General features: G+C 40.5%; 1 protein-coding gene across 1 annotated transcript; it reads left to right on the top strand.

Moving 5' to 3' along the window:
- Positions 10,047-10,985, top strand: LOC100517880 (olfactory receptor 7D4-like). The gene has a single exon (XM_003123251.1). The coding sequence runs from the start codon at positions 10,047-10,049 to the stop codon at positions 10,983-10,985; it is 939 nt and encodes a 312-aa protein (XP_003123299.1).

The raw sequence follows: 16,668 nt of genomic DNA, 5'->3' as shown, positions 1-16,668 counted from the left end.
TCACGGGTTGGCTCTGGTGGTCTACGGGTAGGCTCAGAGAGTGGCCTGGAGGCAGAAACGTGCGTAACCGACAAGGCTGAGGCTAGAGCTAGGCCTGGGGGCGAGGCTACGAGCGTAGGGCGGGGCCCATAACCTGCAACCTTTGATGGTGAGGGGCAAGGGCCAGCACGGGTTTGGAGGTCAAATAGGCAGGCTGAGAGTGGGTACTCACCTGACAGAATGATCTTCAAAAGCTTTTCTTTCTGCCAGCCCTTAGAATATTAATGGAGCCCTTAGAATAATATTAAGAGATTAATTACTAATATTAATTAATAATAATATTCTGTATCAATAAGCCGGCCAATCCATGAGATGGTCTATCTCCTCCATTCAGTCAATCCTCCTGTTGCAGAAACTGGAGAAACCATGGCAGTGGAAGGAGACAAATGGTACTCAGAGATGCTGGAAAGCAAGGTGTGCTTAGCACTGGTGCCAGGCTCAGAGGAGTCACCTCCAGAGTCTGAGCACCAGGTCTTTATTCTCAGCAGCTTTTATACAATACAGGGTCTTGTTTTTGCCATGCAAGCAGCCCCAGATCTCCCCCTCTGTGAGCAGACGGTTTTCCTCCCTAAAAAACTGAGCAAGCAAGGTTAAGGAAGGGGAACTGATAAGCAAAGCTGGGAACATGATTAGCAGGGTTGTTGGATTGGACATAGGGTACATAGTTGCTACATAATAATTACATGAAGGATGGAATGAGGCCAGCATAGCTGAAAAGGTTTGCAGCTGCCTTTTCAGCCAAGGGGGGGGGGAGTTCCTTAGTTAAAACTCTTATTTCACTCTAACCTTCATTTCGCCTTATTTCTTATTTATTTATTTATTTTTTCCCACTGTACAGCATGGGGATCAAGTTATCCTTACATGTATACATTTTTTCCCCACTCTTTGTTCTGTTGCAATATGAGTATCTAGACATAGTTCTCAATGCTACTCAGCAGGATCTTGGAAATCTATTCTAAGTTGTATCTGATAACCCCAAGCTCCCAATCCCTCCCACTCCTTCCCTCTCCCCCTGGGCGGCCACAAGTCTTTTCTCCAGGTCCATGATTTTCTTTTCTGAGATGTTCATTTGTGCTGGATATTAGATTCCAGTTATAAGTCATATCATATGGTATTTGTCTTTGTCTTTCTGGCTCATTTCACTCAGGATGAGAGTCTCTAGTTCCATCCATGTTGCTGCAAATGGCATGATGTCATTCTTTTTTATGGCTGAGTAGTATTCCATTGTGTATACATACCACATCTTCCAAATCCAATCATCTGTTGATGGACATTTGGGTTGTTTCCATGTCTTGGCTACTGTGAATAGTGCTGCAATGAACATGCGGGTGCATGTGTCTCTTTTAAGTAGAGTTTTGTCCGGCTAGATGCCCAAGAGTGGGATTGTGGGGTCATATGGAAGTTCTATGTATAGATTTCTAAGGTATCTCCAAACTGTTCTCCATAGTGGCTGTACCAGTTTACATTCCCACCAGCAGTGCAGGAGGGTTCCCTTTTCTTCACAACCCCTCCAGCACTTGTTATTTGTGGACTTATTAATGATGGCCATTCTGACTGGTGTGAGGTGGTAACTCATGGTTGTTTTGATTTGCATTTCTCTTATAATCAGCGATGTTGAGCATTTTTTCATGTGTTTGCTGGCCATCTGTTTATCTTCCATTTTTTTCCTATTTAGCATATTTTAAAGATTCATATGTGTTGTGACATATATAATTTCTTTGTATTGCAGATTGATATCTTATAGTATGAATATGTTATATTTTATTTATTCATAAGTTGAGGCAGGTTTGGTTGTTCCACTTTGTGGATATTATGAGTAATGTTTCCGTGAAAATTTATGTATGTCCTTTTATGTGGATATATTTACATTTCTCTTGGATATTGTGTTAGAGTTCTCCAGAGAAACAGAACATGATATTCTGTTATAATATGATATTATGTAATATCATATTATTACCTTCCAGAGAAAGAAGGAAAGCCAAACCATTCTAGGTAATCTGTTTCATTTTGACTTTATGGATGACATTATGATCTATGTCTCAGAACTTTCCACTCAGTAGATGCATAGACTTCAGTTCATTTGTTCAATTGGCCAAGAGTGGTCCAGGCAGGATTAGCATGCCCACATTTCTGAGTTGTACACTTCTGAATACAGAGCATACCTCTTCAGATATCTTATATTGTGGTATCAGAGAAGCTTCAAGGAAGGAAGCAGGAGGTATATGGCATGGGCCTGTGGCAAGGTTCTCGCCACCCGGCGTGGGCAAAGCTTGTCACATCTTCCACTGAAATAACTGCAGCAGACATGGCTGGAGTGAAATCTGGGGCAAGAGGATTTCTGAATTAGTGCCTATATTAGTTTTCTTGGGCTCCATAACACCAATACCAGACTGGTGATTTAATAGAAATGTAATTTCTCACAATTCTGGAAGCTGGAAGTCCAAGATCAAAGTACCAGCATGTTTGGTTTCCTCTGAGGCCTATCTCATGGATTGCAGATGGCCACTCTCTTGCTGCCTCTTCCCATAGTTATCCTTCCCAGGGTGTGTGTCCTGGTCTCTCTGTGATCCCTGTTCTTCTTATAAGGACACCAGAGAGATTGAATTTGGGACACAATCTAATGCCCTCATTTTAAATTAATTACCACTTTAAAGGCACTTTCTCCAAATACAGTTACATTCTGAAGCACTGAGATTTAAGACATCAACATATGAATTTTGAGTGACCACAGCTCAGTCCATAATAGTACCCAAGATGTGTGGAATATACCCTTCTCTAACTATTCCCTTTTATTAGTCATGTGGGAACCACGCTAAAGAGAAGGAACCTAATGCTGTCTTCACCATAGTTTTGTTTCCTTTTATATTTCTTTTTTCACCCTTCTATTAAATCTGGGGTTTTTCCTTGGATTTACCTAAAGAAAAATTACCTAAAATTGACATGTCAAAGTTATATGGAAACAAGACATTCTGAAAATTAATAGATGGATTACAGGGAGAAATAAGGGGAATCCATTATATAAATTTCTGATAGTTACAGAGTTCAATTTGTGTACATAATGTGTACTATCAGGCAAAGAAGAGGAAATGAGCTATCATTGTGGTGCAACAGGATGGGCAGTGTCTCCACATGCCCTGGGGTGGCAAAAAAAAAAAAAGAGGAGAAAAGAGAGAATAATCGAAACATTTCTGTTCTCTTAAGTTCATTTTTTGGTTTTCTTTTTTTGTTTTTGTTTTTTCCAGAAGCCAGAACCAGTTTATTGTTTATTTCTAATTCTTGTAATAGAAATGATGTGTGAACTGACTCCTGCCTTTAAATATTTATTAACTGTTATGTTCTAGGTAGAACAAAATGAAGGCCCAAATTTCATAGAGTACATTCTATTAGGAGAAAGAAAATAATATATAAATGGTAAAACTAGACTTTAAGTGCCAATAAAAAAGTAAGACTAATTAGGAAAACTATTTTAACATAGCGTTGTAGTTACTGAACCATTTAGGACAATTCCACGTGTAGATCTCTTCATGTTCTCTATGGTGTTACTCTCTCTGTATAACATGTTTGGAGAAGAAGGAACGAAGGAAGAAAAAATGTTAACTTGACCTTGAAAGGTTCAGCTTGCAGTGCCTTTGTAACACACTCTAATAAGTTCCAGCTGTTAGTGGTGTGTTTTGGTGCAGTGTCCTGTCTTACTGGCAGCGGGAGTAGAGAGAGTTGGAGCTTTATAGAGAAGCAGGCCAAAAAAACAAAACAAAACAAAAAAAAAAAAACAAGATTATGCTTGGTTCAGACTTACAATGCTTCAGTTCTTGGTTTGGCTCTCACTTCCCAAGGAAAGATTTTCCCAACTTCTGACCCCCACATATCCCAAATAAGCTCTCTTGGGACACTGTCCATGTTGTTGCAGATCACGATCCAAACTGTATTGAATCTTGTGCTGTGTTGCCCCCTTCAGAATTAAAGGGTTATTTTTCTAGCTTTAGGGAGTATAGCCATCTAATAGCTCTGAGCCTTCTCTTTCTCTCTCTCTCTCTTTTTTTTTTTTTTGTCTTTTTGCCATTTCTTGGGCTGTTCCCACTGCATGTGGAGGTTCCCAGGCTAGGGGTTGAATCGGAGCTGTAGCTACAGGCCTACGCCAGAGCCACAGCAATGCAGGATCCAAGCTGTGTCTGCAACCTACACCACAGCTCAGGGCAATGCCGGCTCCTTAACCCACTGAGCAAGACCAGGGATCAAACCCGCAACCTCATGGTTCCTAGTCAGATTCATTAACCACTGCGCCACGACGGGAACTCCATCTGAGCCTTCTCTTTGAGAACTGAACTCAGCTAAAGGAAGCTGTTTTAACCAAGGTAATAGCACTCAGATCTCTTGCTGTGGGAGCATATCTGACCCGCAGCCATCTGGATCCACCACTGTGTTTGCCCTGAGTTTACTCCTGCTCTCAGCCACAGACTGAATACAGCAGGGTTCCAGTGCCTGCCCACTGCCATAGTCACACAGTGACAGTGATCACCAGGGTCAATTATCCCTGCCTGGAGGGTGACTCCTGTTCTTGACATGAAGAACTTGGAATGTTAGGCAGTAGCATAGGTTGAGGTTCAATGGGACTTTGGCTATGTCTCTGGAAGGGCTCTCTTTTCAGGTGTCAAGACTTTTCAACCTGCAGAGGCCAGAAATGTGGACACCTGGACCACAAACTCCCCACATGGCTGAACCTCTGCTTTCACCCTTTGACTTCTGGAACCATGTCGCAAAATTGGAGATAATTCATATTATGATTGTACTTGGTTTGAAGTGTATGAGGCATCCTGTGATTCAAGTACCCAGAAATTCCGTGTATTCAAATCTTGTACTAAATATTAATATTCTTTTTGAAATTAAGTGTGTTCCCATACCTTTCATTACATTTTGGTTTAACTCCCTCATATTTATACTCCCTTTAAGCTATATTTTATCTCTGTTCTTCCTTTCCTTGACAAGCTGTATGGATGATTTATATTTGCCAAGTATATTTCCTCAATACTCACTCTTCAACCCGCCCTGCTTGGTTAATTGTTGCCCCTGCCCCTAATTTAGAGGTAATGAGCTGAACCTCTCCCCACCCCCCAATATCGGGAAAGGCTTCCGTTTTTGACTCTTGTAGAAATCAAACATTTCCCTTTGTACCTCAAGGGAGTTGAGTTGTTTGGAGAGAGGAAAGTCACCAGAACAATTTATTTAATGAGGAGCTCTGAGAATTCAACACTTGAGATGATAATAACATGCGTTTTTGCCCCTTTCCTATAATTCTCTGATCCCAGCCTCGGTGAAAATCTAAATAGTCTTCGCAGAGACAGACTGCAGAGAATGGAAAGCTTCAGTGATAACCATCAGAGAGGGTCTGTGTGTTGCTCAGTAAGGGTGGCTGGAGTGAGAAGGAAAAGAGGAGAGAGGTTGGGTACTGGGCTTTACCTCTATTTTTAAAATTTTTATTTAAAAATTTTTTAATGTATTTTGTCTTTTTTTTAGGGGGGCACACCTGAGGCATATGGAAATTCCCAGGCTAGGGTTCAAAATGGAGCTGCAGCTGCCGGCCTACACCACAGCCACAGAAACACAGGATAGGAGCCTTGTCTGCAATCTACATCACAGTTCATGGCAACGCCAGATCCTTAGCCCACTGATTGAGGCAAGGGATCGAACCTGTGTACTAATGGATACTAGTTGGGTCATTACCACTGAGCCACAATGGTGACTCCTGGTCTTTATCTCTAGAATAGTGACACTGAGATTGTCCCATATTTATTTAGTCTATGATTCTGAAGCCTCTGTAGTTTGTAGGTAACCAGTCCTATTTCTTCTTTTTTGGAATCTTGATGTTCTCTCTAGTAAGAGTAGTTTTTCCACATGGTCTCCACCTCTTCTTAAAGATTTCCTAGAATTGTAGGCTCTTCTTTGATTTCCTGTGTCAAATCACTTGCTCATTAGCTACTCACTGGAAATTTATTCTGCATGAATTATTTTCTATTTTGTTCTTTATGTGATTTGATTTTTCTATTAGATCCCCTGTTTTTGCAGCAGATTCAACTCACCACTAGGAACTGATACCTTTGTATTGATGTTATTGTATTTCACCTTGTGTTCACAGTATCATCTACAATCTGATTATTTTTGATGTTAATGACTTAGGCTAACTGCATTTTTTCATTTTACCATTATCTTTAAATGTTTCAGGGAATATCCAGTAATGGAAGTTGGAATAGACTGCCTTGTCCTGTTCATGAATTTGACACAAATATATTGGTGTTTTCATGTAGAATATCCTGTTTGCTTCAGTTTTTAAAATAGCTGTTCTTTGCTGGGTTAAGAAATTGTCCTTAATTACTTTTATTTAGCAAAATGCTCTGTTCTGGCTGTTAATTATATTAAGGGGGCTCTTACATTTATCTTAAATGCATTTTAGACTGTAATTACTGTTGGGATTCCTCTTCATTTTCACATTTTTGAGATGAATTTGTTCCCAGACATTCTAGATCTAACCCAGATACCCATCCCTAAAGTAGGAATTTGTTAATTATATGAACGCACTTTATTTAATTTTGCTATTCTATTTTGTGTCTATATTCAGGCATAGGATGAACTTGGAGGGTTCTTGTGTTATAGTGATGCTTTTTGTTTCAATCTTTATTACATAGCTAACATTTGCATGTGTTGAGCACCTACTATGTGCCAGGAACCATATAAATCCTTAGAGAGACAATGATGGGAAAAACCAGTCATGACCTCTGGCCCACAAATAAATATAAAATTACTAGAGGCACAGCAACAGTAGTACAGGAAGCTCAACTTGTGGGCCTCACACTTTGTCCTCCTGACCCTCACTCTCTTCTCCATCTCACTGGCCTCTCATATCTCTTCCGATACCAAGCTCACCAACCTGCTGGGAAACAGTGAATTAACTTTCAGCCCCAAATACTTGGATCTCCTTATTGTTTCTGATTAATATTTACCCATCCTTCCTCTCACAGCATAATATTTGTATCTCAGGCCTTTTCTACCCACATCTCCAGACTAAATTGGTCCTCATTTTTTTTCTCTTTAATTATTGCCTTCTTGGCAGCTGCTCACCTAAGCTCTCCCACTCCCCCTTCTGACAGTGTACTATCACTTAATAAATCTTCACTTTGCTTATTTATAAAAGTATTGATTGCATTCTCTAGGCATAATCATGCTGAACTCTTCTACCATGGAGAATGAAAACATTTATATTCATCTTGAATTTTCCTTTTATTTTTTAAGGATGATTTGTTTGATTTGCTTTACAGAAGCTTGGAATATTTCAAATAATCTCTCTCTTTCTCTTTTTTTTTTACAATTAAATGTGCTGATTTTTGACACAACACATTCCGCCTCAAGAACAATACATGCAAGTTCACATTCTCACACGTCCATTGCATTTTATTTCAGGCTTGTGTGATTTTTGCTTCCCCGTCTTACCAGTGTAGTCCACGTGCATTCCCCCTTTCTTGAAAGAATCCATGTGGCAAGCAGTACCTGAAAGATGGGCTGTAGGGATCTTCATTAATTAGCAGTGCTCTATGGACATCAAAAGTGGTGATAGACTTGTATTTATAGTTATCAGAATTCCGTATTTGATGTCTGCCCTGTTTAAGGGAAATAATGATCAGTCACCATCTTGGAAGATGATTTATTGTTTTGTTAAGAAGCTCACATTTATCAAATGTCTGCTGCATGTCAAAGAACTACACTAGAAAAATAACATGCTTTTAATTCACTTATCAGTCTTACTGTGTAGAGAATATTTATTTCTCCCATTGTAGAGGTGAGTTATCTGCAGTTATGAGTTATGAGTTATATGTTATGAGTTATGTGTTATGAGTTATGAGTTATGTTGAGGGAGTTCTCATCGTGGCTCAGTGGTAACGAACCTGACTAGTATCCATGAGGATGTGGGTTTATTCCTTGGCCTTGCTCAGTGGATTAAGGATCCTGCATTGCTGTGAGCTGCAGTGTAAGTCACAGAATTGACTCGGATCTGGCGTTGCTGTGGCTGTGGCATAGGCTGGCAGCTGCAGCTCCGATTCAACCCCGAGCCTTGGAACTTCCATATGCTGCATGTGTGCCCCTAAAAAGGAGTAAATAAATAAATAAATAAATAACTCTCTCTGTTGAGGTCACACAGATAGCGAGTTTGTTGGTGGACCAAAATTCTATTGCAGGAATTCTAACTCAAGATCCCCTTTTCTGGGGTTCCCATCATGGCTCAGCAGTTAGTGAACCTGACTAGCATCCATGAGGATGCAGGTTCGATCCCTGGCCTTTCTCAGTGGGTTAAGAATCTGGTGGTGTAGGTAGCAGACATGGCTTGGATCCCAAGTTGCTGTGGCTCTAGTGTAGGCTGGCAGCTACAGCTCTGATTGGACCCTTAGCCTGGGAACCTCCATATACTGCAGAGGCCCTAAAAAGACAAAAAGACCAAAAAAAAAAAAAAAAGGAATCCCTTTTTCTTTGTTTGTTCCAGGGCCAGGCATGGAACCCGCGCAACAGTGACCTGAGTGGCAGCAATGACGTGTTGGATCCTTAACCCATTGAGCCACATAGGAACTCCAAAGATCCCATTTTCTAAATGACATTTCCATATCACACTCTGGAAAATTTATGTATAGAAAATAATTGATATAAAAGTAATAGATTAGTAGTAATCATAGCTATCACTTACTGGGATCCTACTATGCACAAAGACTTTTTTTTTGTCTTTTTGTGTTTTTTAGGGCCGCTCCCGTGGCATATGGAGATTCCCAGGCTAGGAGTCCAATCAGAGCTGTAGCTGCTGGCCTACACCAGAGCCACAGCAATGCGGGATCCAAGCTGTGTCTGCAACCTACACCACCTCTCATGGCAACGCTGGATCCTTAACCCACTGAGCAAGGCCAGGGATCAAACCTACAACCTCATGGTTCCTAGTTGGATTTGTTAACCACTGAGCCACAACGGGAACTCCCACAAAGACATTTTCAATCCTCACAAAAAAGGTACCAGCAGTAACCACATTTCTAGAAAATAAAAAAATAATAAGGCACTCAAAGCACTTGAGAGTTAACTTATCACAACAATAGGAAGTATCAGATCATAGAGTTAAGTTTATCTGAGTGGAGAATCTTTGTCTTGGCAACTGTTATTTAGATATTTGAATGAAGGAAATATAGAGAACAAAAAGAAAAGATATTAAGTGTCCTCAATCATGTCACAGAAGAAATCAATTTACATCCCTGTCTTCAGTTAGAATTAAAACCAGTGAGTAACAGCAATATCTTACTGTAGGGCACAGGGAACTATATTCAATATCCAGAGATAAACCACAATGGGAAAGGATATAAAAAAGAATGTGTATATGTATGTATAACTGAATTACTTTGAAGAATAGCAGAAAATATCACAACACTGTACATTAGCTATACTTCATTATCGACAATGACAAAGAATTAGAACCCATGAGTAGCAGATAACATTTTTTTTCTGAAAAATTTTATTTTATTTTATTAAAAAATTTTTTTTTGCCTTTTCTAGGGCCTCTTCCGCAGCATATGGAGGTTCCCAGGCTAGGGGTTGAATCGGAGCTGTAGCTGTCTGTCTGCTCCAGAGCCACAGCAACGCGGGATCTGAGCCGCGTCTGCAACCTACACCACAGCTCACGGCAATGCTGGAACCTTAACCCACTGAGCAAGGCCAGGGATCAAACCTGCAAGCTCATGGTTCTTAGTTGGATTTGGTAACCACTGAGCCACGATGGGAACTCCCCAAATTTTAAAACAGCTATATAATTACATTTAAAGTGAAAAGGGTCTGCCGTTTGGTTGAAGGAATCACTGTCATTGGAAGGACTAACACAGGGTGAAGGATATCAACCAAAAAGTGGAATCATAATGGTGATACTAGCTAAGGTACTACTTGGCTATTAGCTGAATATTGCTTTTGCCTCCTTCTCTAGCAGACACACCAGCTACATGAGAGCAGGAAACCACACAGGAGTATCACTGTTCTTACTCCTGGGCCTCTCAGAGGATCCTGAATTGCAGCCACTCCTCTTTGGAGTGTTACTGTCCATGTACCTGGTCACCGTGCTTGGGAACCTGCTCATCATCCGGGCCATTAGCTCTGACTCCCACCTCCACACCCCCATGTACTTCTTCCTTTCCAACCTGTCCTTTGTTGACATCTGTTTCGTCTCTACCACTGTCCCGAAGATGCTAGTGAACATCCAGGCACAGAGCAAAGACATCTCCCATGTAGGATGCCTCACTCAGGTGTATTTCTTTATGATTTTTGCTGGAATGGATGGTTTCCTCCTGACTGTGATGGCCTATGACCGGTTTGTGGCCATCTGCCACCCCTTGCACTACATGGTCATCATGAACGCCCGCCTCTGTGTCCTCCTGGTTCTGATGTGTTGGTTTGTCATTTTCTGGGTTGCCCTTATTCATCTTCTACTGTTGATGCAGCTGACCTTTTGTGTAGGCACGGAAATCCCACATTTCTTCTGTGAACTGACTCAGATTCTCAAGGTGGCCTGCTCAGACACCCTCATCAATGACATCTTCTTGCTTGTGACAACTGTCCTGCTGGGTGTGTTTCCCCTCACTGGAATCTTTTTCTCTTACTTCCAAATTGTCTCCTCTTTAATGAAAATGTCCTCTATAGAGGGAAAATATAAAGCCTTTTCCACCTGTGGGTCTCACCTCTCTGTGGTATCCTTGTACTATGGGACAAGCCTGGCAGTCTACCTCAGTTCTGACGTGTTTCATTCTCCCCAGAGAAGCTCCATTGCCTCAGTGATGTACACAGTGGTCACCCCCATGCTGAACCCCTTCATTTACAGCCTGAGGAACAAGGATGTGAAGGGAGCCCTGGTAAGGCTGCTCAGTCGAGGAGCCCCTTGTGGGTGATGGGCCACTGGCTTCAGAACTAAGTGACCTTGTGAGGCCCAAGGGAAATGCTATGAATTTAAACTTCCTGATTCTTTTTGGATTCTAAAGCACAGGCTTCATTTCTCTTTTCAAAGCACCTATGCCTTTCCTTTTATTTGTTTTTCTATCAGTTTGTCCTCAACAATCTCCTCAGTAATTCCTTTTTAATTTTCTTTCATATTTGCAGCCCATAAAGGTCTATCTTTGGCCAGAATTTTTACAGCCATTCTGTCAATGCTCAACACTATATCTGAAGCACTTATATCACATGTAGCATGGTTTCCCCTCAAATTCTCCTCTCAAATATTGATATTCTTCCCTTTAGTTTGGTTGTGTGTTTGTTTTACTCTGGATTAAATGGAATGAAAATCATGCAATAGTCATAACCAAAGACTTCATATATCAAGATTCTTCAGTTCCTGTTGTGGGGCAGTGCGTTAAGAATCCAACTTAGCAGCTTGGGTTCCTGCAGAGGCATGGGTTTGACCCTCAGCCCAGTGCAATGGGTTATGGATCTGGATTGCTGCAGTTGCAGCTTGGATGCAATCCCTGGCCTGGGAACATCCATATGCTGTGGGTGCGGCAAAAAAAAAAAAAAGAAAATGTTATTATTTTATGTGTATATTATGTTATCCCGACAATTTTTTTTTCTTTTTCCTTTTTAGTGCTGCGCCTGTGGCATATGGAAGTTCACAGGCTAGGGACTGAATGAGAGCTGCAGCTGCCACAGCAAATCCGGATCTGAGCCACGTCTGCGACCTATGCTGAAGCTTGCAGCAATGTTGGTTTCTTAAGCCACTTAGTGAGGCCAGTGATTGAACCTGCATCCCCATGGATACTATTCAGGTTCTTAACCTCCTGAACCACAACAGGGTCCTGACATTTTTAAAAAGTATTTTCTCTCATTTACCCCATTTTTCAAAGAGATTGATCTTGGAATGGGCTTTATAAACTGGAACAGTGACATTGAGCCCACATTCCTAACTTGTCATCACACTTCTCCTGAAAAAGCATTAGCTTTATCTTTTCAGGCTGGCCACCCCCACCTAGGAAGAGACATGGAAGCCAGCAGCTGTCACTGCTCCCACCTGGTAGCTTCACTACCAAAGAGCCACTGGATGTATTTTAGCTGCTCAGGTGTTTAACAAACCTCAGGAAAGGATTCTAATTGGTACAATAATGTGCTCTTTCCCCCTTGGAGCAGTAAACTGGGGTCAAGAGACAATGTGACTGGCAGCCTATTCAGAATCACATTCATTTATTCAGCTTATCAAACCTGTTTTTATTGAGCATATACTATGTGCAGTCATTGTTGTAGGCTCACCCAACATTTGTGTATTTACTTTCTATATGTATGTTTTAAAATTTTTATATCTTTATCTTCAAAACGAGAAGAAATTTACTAAATGCACTTACACCAGTAGAAAATATGTGCAATATTTCACAGCTTTTTGACATAATTGACACATTTTTCAAGTAATTTCACTTATAAGTAGTAATTATTGCTCCTGTGAAGGATTTTTTTCCTTTTTAAAAATTTTGAGATTTTGCTGTAAAATTCAAGAAAGAATATAGAATGCTAGAGTAAGTATGCACATCCCCCCCGAAATAACCAATATTAACACTTAAAAGATACTTGCTTCCAGTCATTTTCCTTACTTACGTATTCATGGAAATTATAGTTAGTGTATAGTGTGCGTCTTTTTTTTTTTCTTTCTTTTTAGGGCCACACCTTCGGCCTATGGAAGTTCCTAGGCTAGGGGTCGAATAGGAGCTGCAGCTGCCAGCAACACCAGGTCCAAGCCATGTCTGAGACCTACACTGCAGCTCACTGTAATGCTGGATCCTTAACCCCCTGAGTGAGGCCAGGGATTGAACCCACCTCCTCATGGATACTAGTCAGGTTTGTTACCACTGAGCCACAACAGAAACTCCTGTGTGTCTTTTTTTTTCTTTTTCTTTTTATGGCCACACCCTCAGCATATGGAAGTTCCCAGGCTAGGGACTGAACTGGAGCTACAGTTGCTGGCCTATGCCACAGCCACAGCAACAACAGACACAAGCCACGTCTGTAACCTATACCACAGCTCATGGCAATGTCCGATCCCTAACCCACTGAATGAGGCCAGGGATTGAACCCGCATCCTCATGAATCTTAGTCAGGTTTGTTAACCACTGAGCCAGGAAGGGAACTCCCTCTGTGTCCTATTTTAAAAAAAGCAGAGTTCACTTGTGGCTCAGCAGGTTAAGGATCTAGTGTTTTCACTGCAGTGGCTTGGGCCACTGATGTGGTGCAGGTTCAATCCCTGGCCAGGGAACTTGCACACACTTGGAGTGTGGCCAAGCACAGCAACTTTAGAGAAAAAGCTCAAGTCCCCAATGACTCACAGTTTACCCCACTATTTACCTTGAGCATCTTAGTATCATGATTTGGTTGTGCTGCCTTCCAACCCAGTCTTCTTATTTCATTGATCGTTTGTGTTTCTGCTTCTGAGAATTGCATATTGGTTATTTCTCTCCCAATTTCCAACTGAGTTTTTGATGTTTCCCTACCAATTCTTAGAAATATAGGCTTTCTTTAAAAATTTCAATTTTCTAGACACTAATCCTTTGGTATCTACATTTCACTGTCTTCTTTCCTCTGTGGCTTGTCTTTTAAATTTGATGATGGTCATTTTGTCATATTTTTTATGCATTCAAAGTGCCCAGTCTTTCTCTTTATCGATTGTGGTTTTCCATCATGTTGTTAAAATCTTTGTCTGTGTTTCTTAACATATTTTTCAACAGTTTCTTCTAATAGGTCAAATATACATTTTTATTTAAAAAATTTAGTCCATCTGGAGTTCCCATTGTGGCTTAGTGGTTTGAGAACCTGACTGGTCTCCACGAAGATGTGGGTTTGATCCCTGGCCTTGCTCAGTGTGTTAAAGATCTGGCTTTGTGACAGGCTGCAGCATAGGTCACAGATGTGGGTTGGGTCTGCTGTTGGTTTGACTGTTCCATAGACCTCAACTGCAGCTCAGATTCAACCCCTAGACTGGGAACTTCAATATGACACAGATGTGGCCGTAAAAAAGAAAAAAATGTTTACTCCACTTATGATTGACTTTTGTTCAGTGGGATATTTAAATCTATTCTTTCCATTTGAAAAACCAATCTGTTCTTTTTTTTTTTTTTTTTTTTTTTTTTGTCTATTTGCCTTTTCTAGAGCTGTTCCCACGGCATGTGGAGGTTCCTTGGCTAGGAGTCAAATCGGAGCTGTAGCCACTGGTCTACGCCACAGCCACAGCAATGCGGGATCAGAGCCACATCTGTGACCTACACCACAGCTCATGGCAACACCGGATCCTTAATCCACTGAGCAAGGCCAGGGATCGAACCTGCAACCTCATGGTTCCTTGTCAGATTCGTTAACCACTGTGCTACGAGGGGAACTCCCCAGTCTGTCCTAAGGCTGTATTAGTCTTTCCTTTCACATTGACTTATAAAGGCCCTTTTTCATTTTCAAATTCCCATACCACAACTTCCTATCTATTCTGAAGTCAGATCCTGGTCCACTCCCAACTCTGTAAATACAGCATATAATTGCAGAAAGTTGGTCAGTTTCTCTCTACTCTGTTACTTATTTCCAAAAGAGAAATAATAAACCTAAATCAGAGTTGTTGATAAGTGAGCTAATAATGAGTGTGGTATTCACTATTACTATTTAAATTTTTTTTTCATTTTTAAAGTTCTGTCAAAGTATAGTTGATTTATAGTGCTGTGATAATTTCTGCTGTACAACAAAGTGATTCAGTTATACATGTACACACATCCATTCTCTTTCAGATTCTTTTCCCATGTAGATAATCATAGAATATTGGGTAGAATTCTCTGTCACCACTGGCCAATCATTCCATATACCACTGTGTGCATATGCCAATTCCAAACTCCCAGTCCATGCCTACTCCCACTATTTTTATTAATGTTTTATTAACAGTATCACATATTATGAGATTCACATCTGATAGGACAAGTCTTTGATTTAAGGTGCTGTCAGAGATGTAGCAGGTCATATACAGTTGTATTTAAGTCTTTTGACTGGCAAAGAACATGCAGTTCAGATTCTAACAGGATATTTTCAGAGAGAATCCTGATCTGCGACATCATTCCTAAGGAGAGAAGTGCTAACATGAAAAAAACAATCATTTGTCCCCAAACTTCCCACATGGGAATAGAATTGTCAATCATAGTTTCCATTTCATTATGGTTATCTCTCCCCTAAAGAGCTAAACTGTTTAGAAATAGAGTCACACTAGGAACATTAATTGGGCACTTTGAGAATTCAACCCTGGATACCCCTGAAAGGCTAAATTTTCCTTGTTTGTCCCTCTGTTCCCAGCTCACTGACCCCAGACCAAGGAGAATACTGTCACCTTGCTAATGCCAGGTCTATTTGGATCTCATACCAACTTTCTTTCTGGAGATCTCTCACCATCCATCCTTCCATCCATCAGTGAATTCAGATTCTTCTTCCCTGCTGTCATCTGGGTGATTCATTTGGGCTTAGTAAGTGCTTTCAGAAAGAGGGGTGTGTATATGTGCACATGGAGGAGGCTTTTGTGAGCAGCAAATAAGTCCAGGGACAGGGACACAAGTAGTGGCTAAGAGCATCTAATAAAAAATTCTTAAAGGTTTTAGGTTTGTGGTTCCTAAGAGGACACCAGAGTCTAAAGTGAATTAAATGATGGATTGTGATGATGAGACTAGGCACACTTATCTTATTTACATCTTCCGTGGTAAACTGACTGAAATTTCAATACTTGGTATGATGTTGGGCATTTGTTTGAGCTAGATTTTCCTTATCATTTAGGGAAATAGCTTCCCTTTCTTTATGTGCTGTAAGTAACCCTCAAATCACACATCTTGTATTATAATGCCCTACTCTTTGGAATGTTTTTATTTTTTTATTTTTATTTTTGTCTTTTCTAGGGCTGCTCCCGTGGCATATGGAGGTTCCCAGGCTAGGGGTACAATCGGAGCTGTGGCCACCAGCCCACGCCAGAACACAGCAATGCAGGATCTGAACCACGTCTGCGACCTACACCACAGCTCACGGCAACGCTGGATCCTTAACCCACTGAACAAGGCCAGGGATTGAACCCGCAACCTCATGGTTCTTAGTCGGATCGTTAACCACTGCGCCAAGACGGAAACTCTGGAATTGTTTTTAAATTTATAAATGATTTTGATTTTAAATTTTGTTAAATGGTGTTATCTTTTTTTTTTTTTTACAGATTGTATCTATTTGTGTGAGCTATGCATTTATTAAGATATAATAGATTTCCTAATTATTAAATCCTCAACTCTCAGAATACTCATTTGCTGGACACATAGAATTCATTTTAATTTTCTTCTTTGTACTCTCTTTGATGGTTCTTTGCATTCTTGTGTTATGGTATCAAATTTAATGCCTGGAAAAGTTTTACTACACCCAGAATAGTTTTTAAAGGCCATGTGCCTCCTGGAAAGAGTTTTGTTACTCTGCTAACTTATTCCTTTTAATGAGTCTATTTCATTTATTAACAGAGTGAATTTTGATACTTCATATTGTTTTTCTAGAAAATCATCTATTTTTTATATTTTAAACAATTAAATATAAAGTATTATGTAATCAACTATT

The sequence above is a fragment of the Sus scrofa genome, chromosome 2, assembly GCF_000003025.6.
Source record: "Sus scrofa isolate TJ Tabasco breed Duroc chromosome 2, Sscrofa11.1, whole genome shotgun sequence".
NCBI lineage: Eukaryota > Metazoa > Chordata > Mammalia > Artiodactyla > Suidae > Sus > Sus scrofa.
The sequence above is the reverse complement of the archived record's forward strand: the minus strand, read 5'-3'. Positions and strand labels throughout refer to the sequence as shown.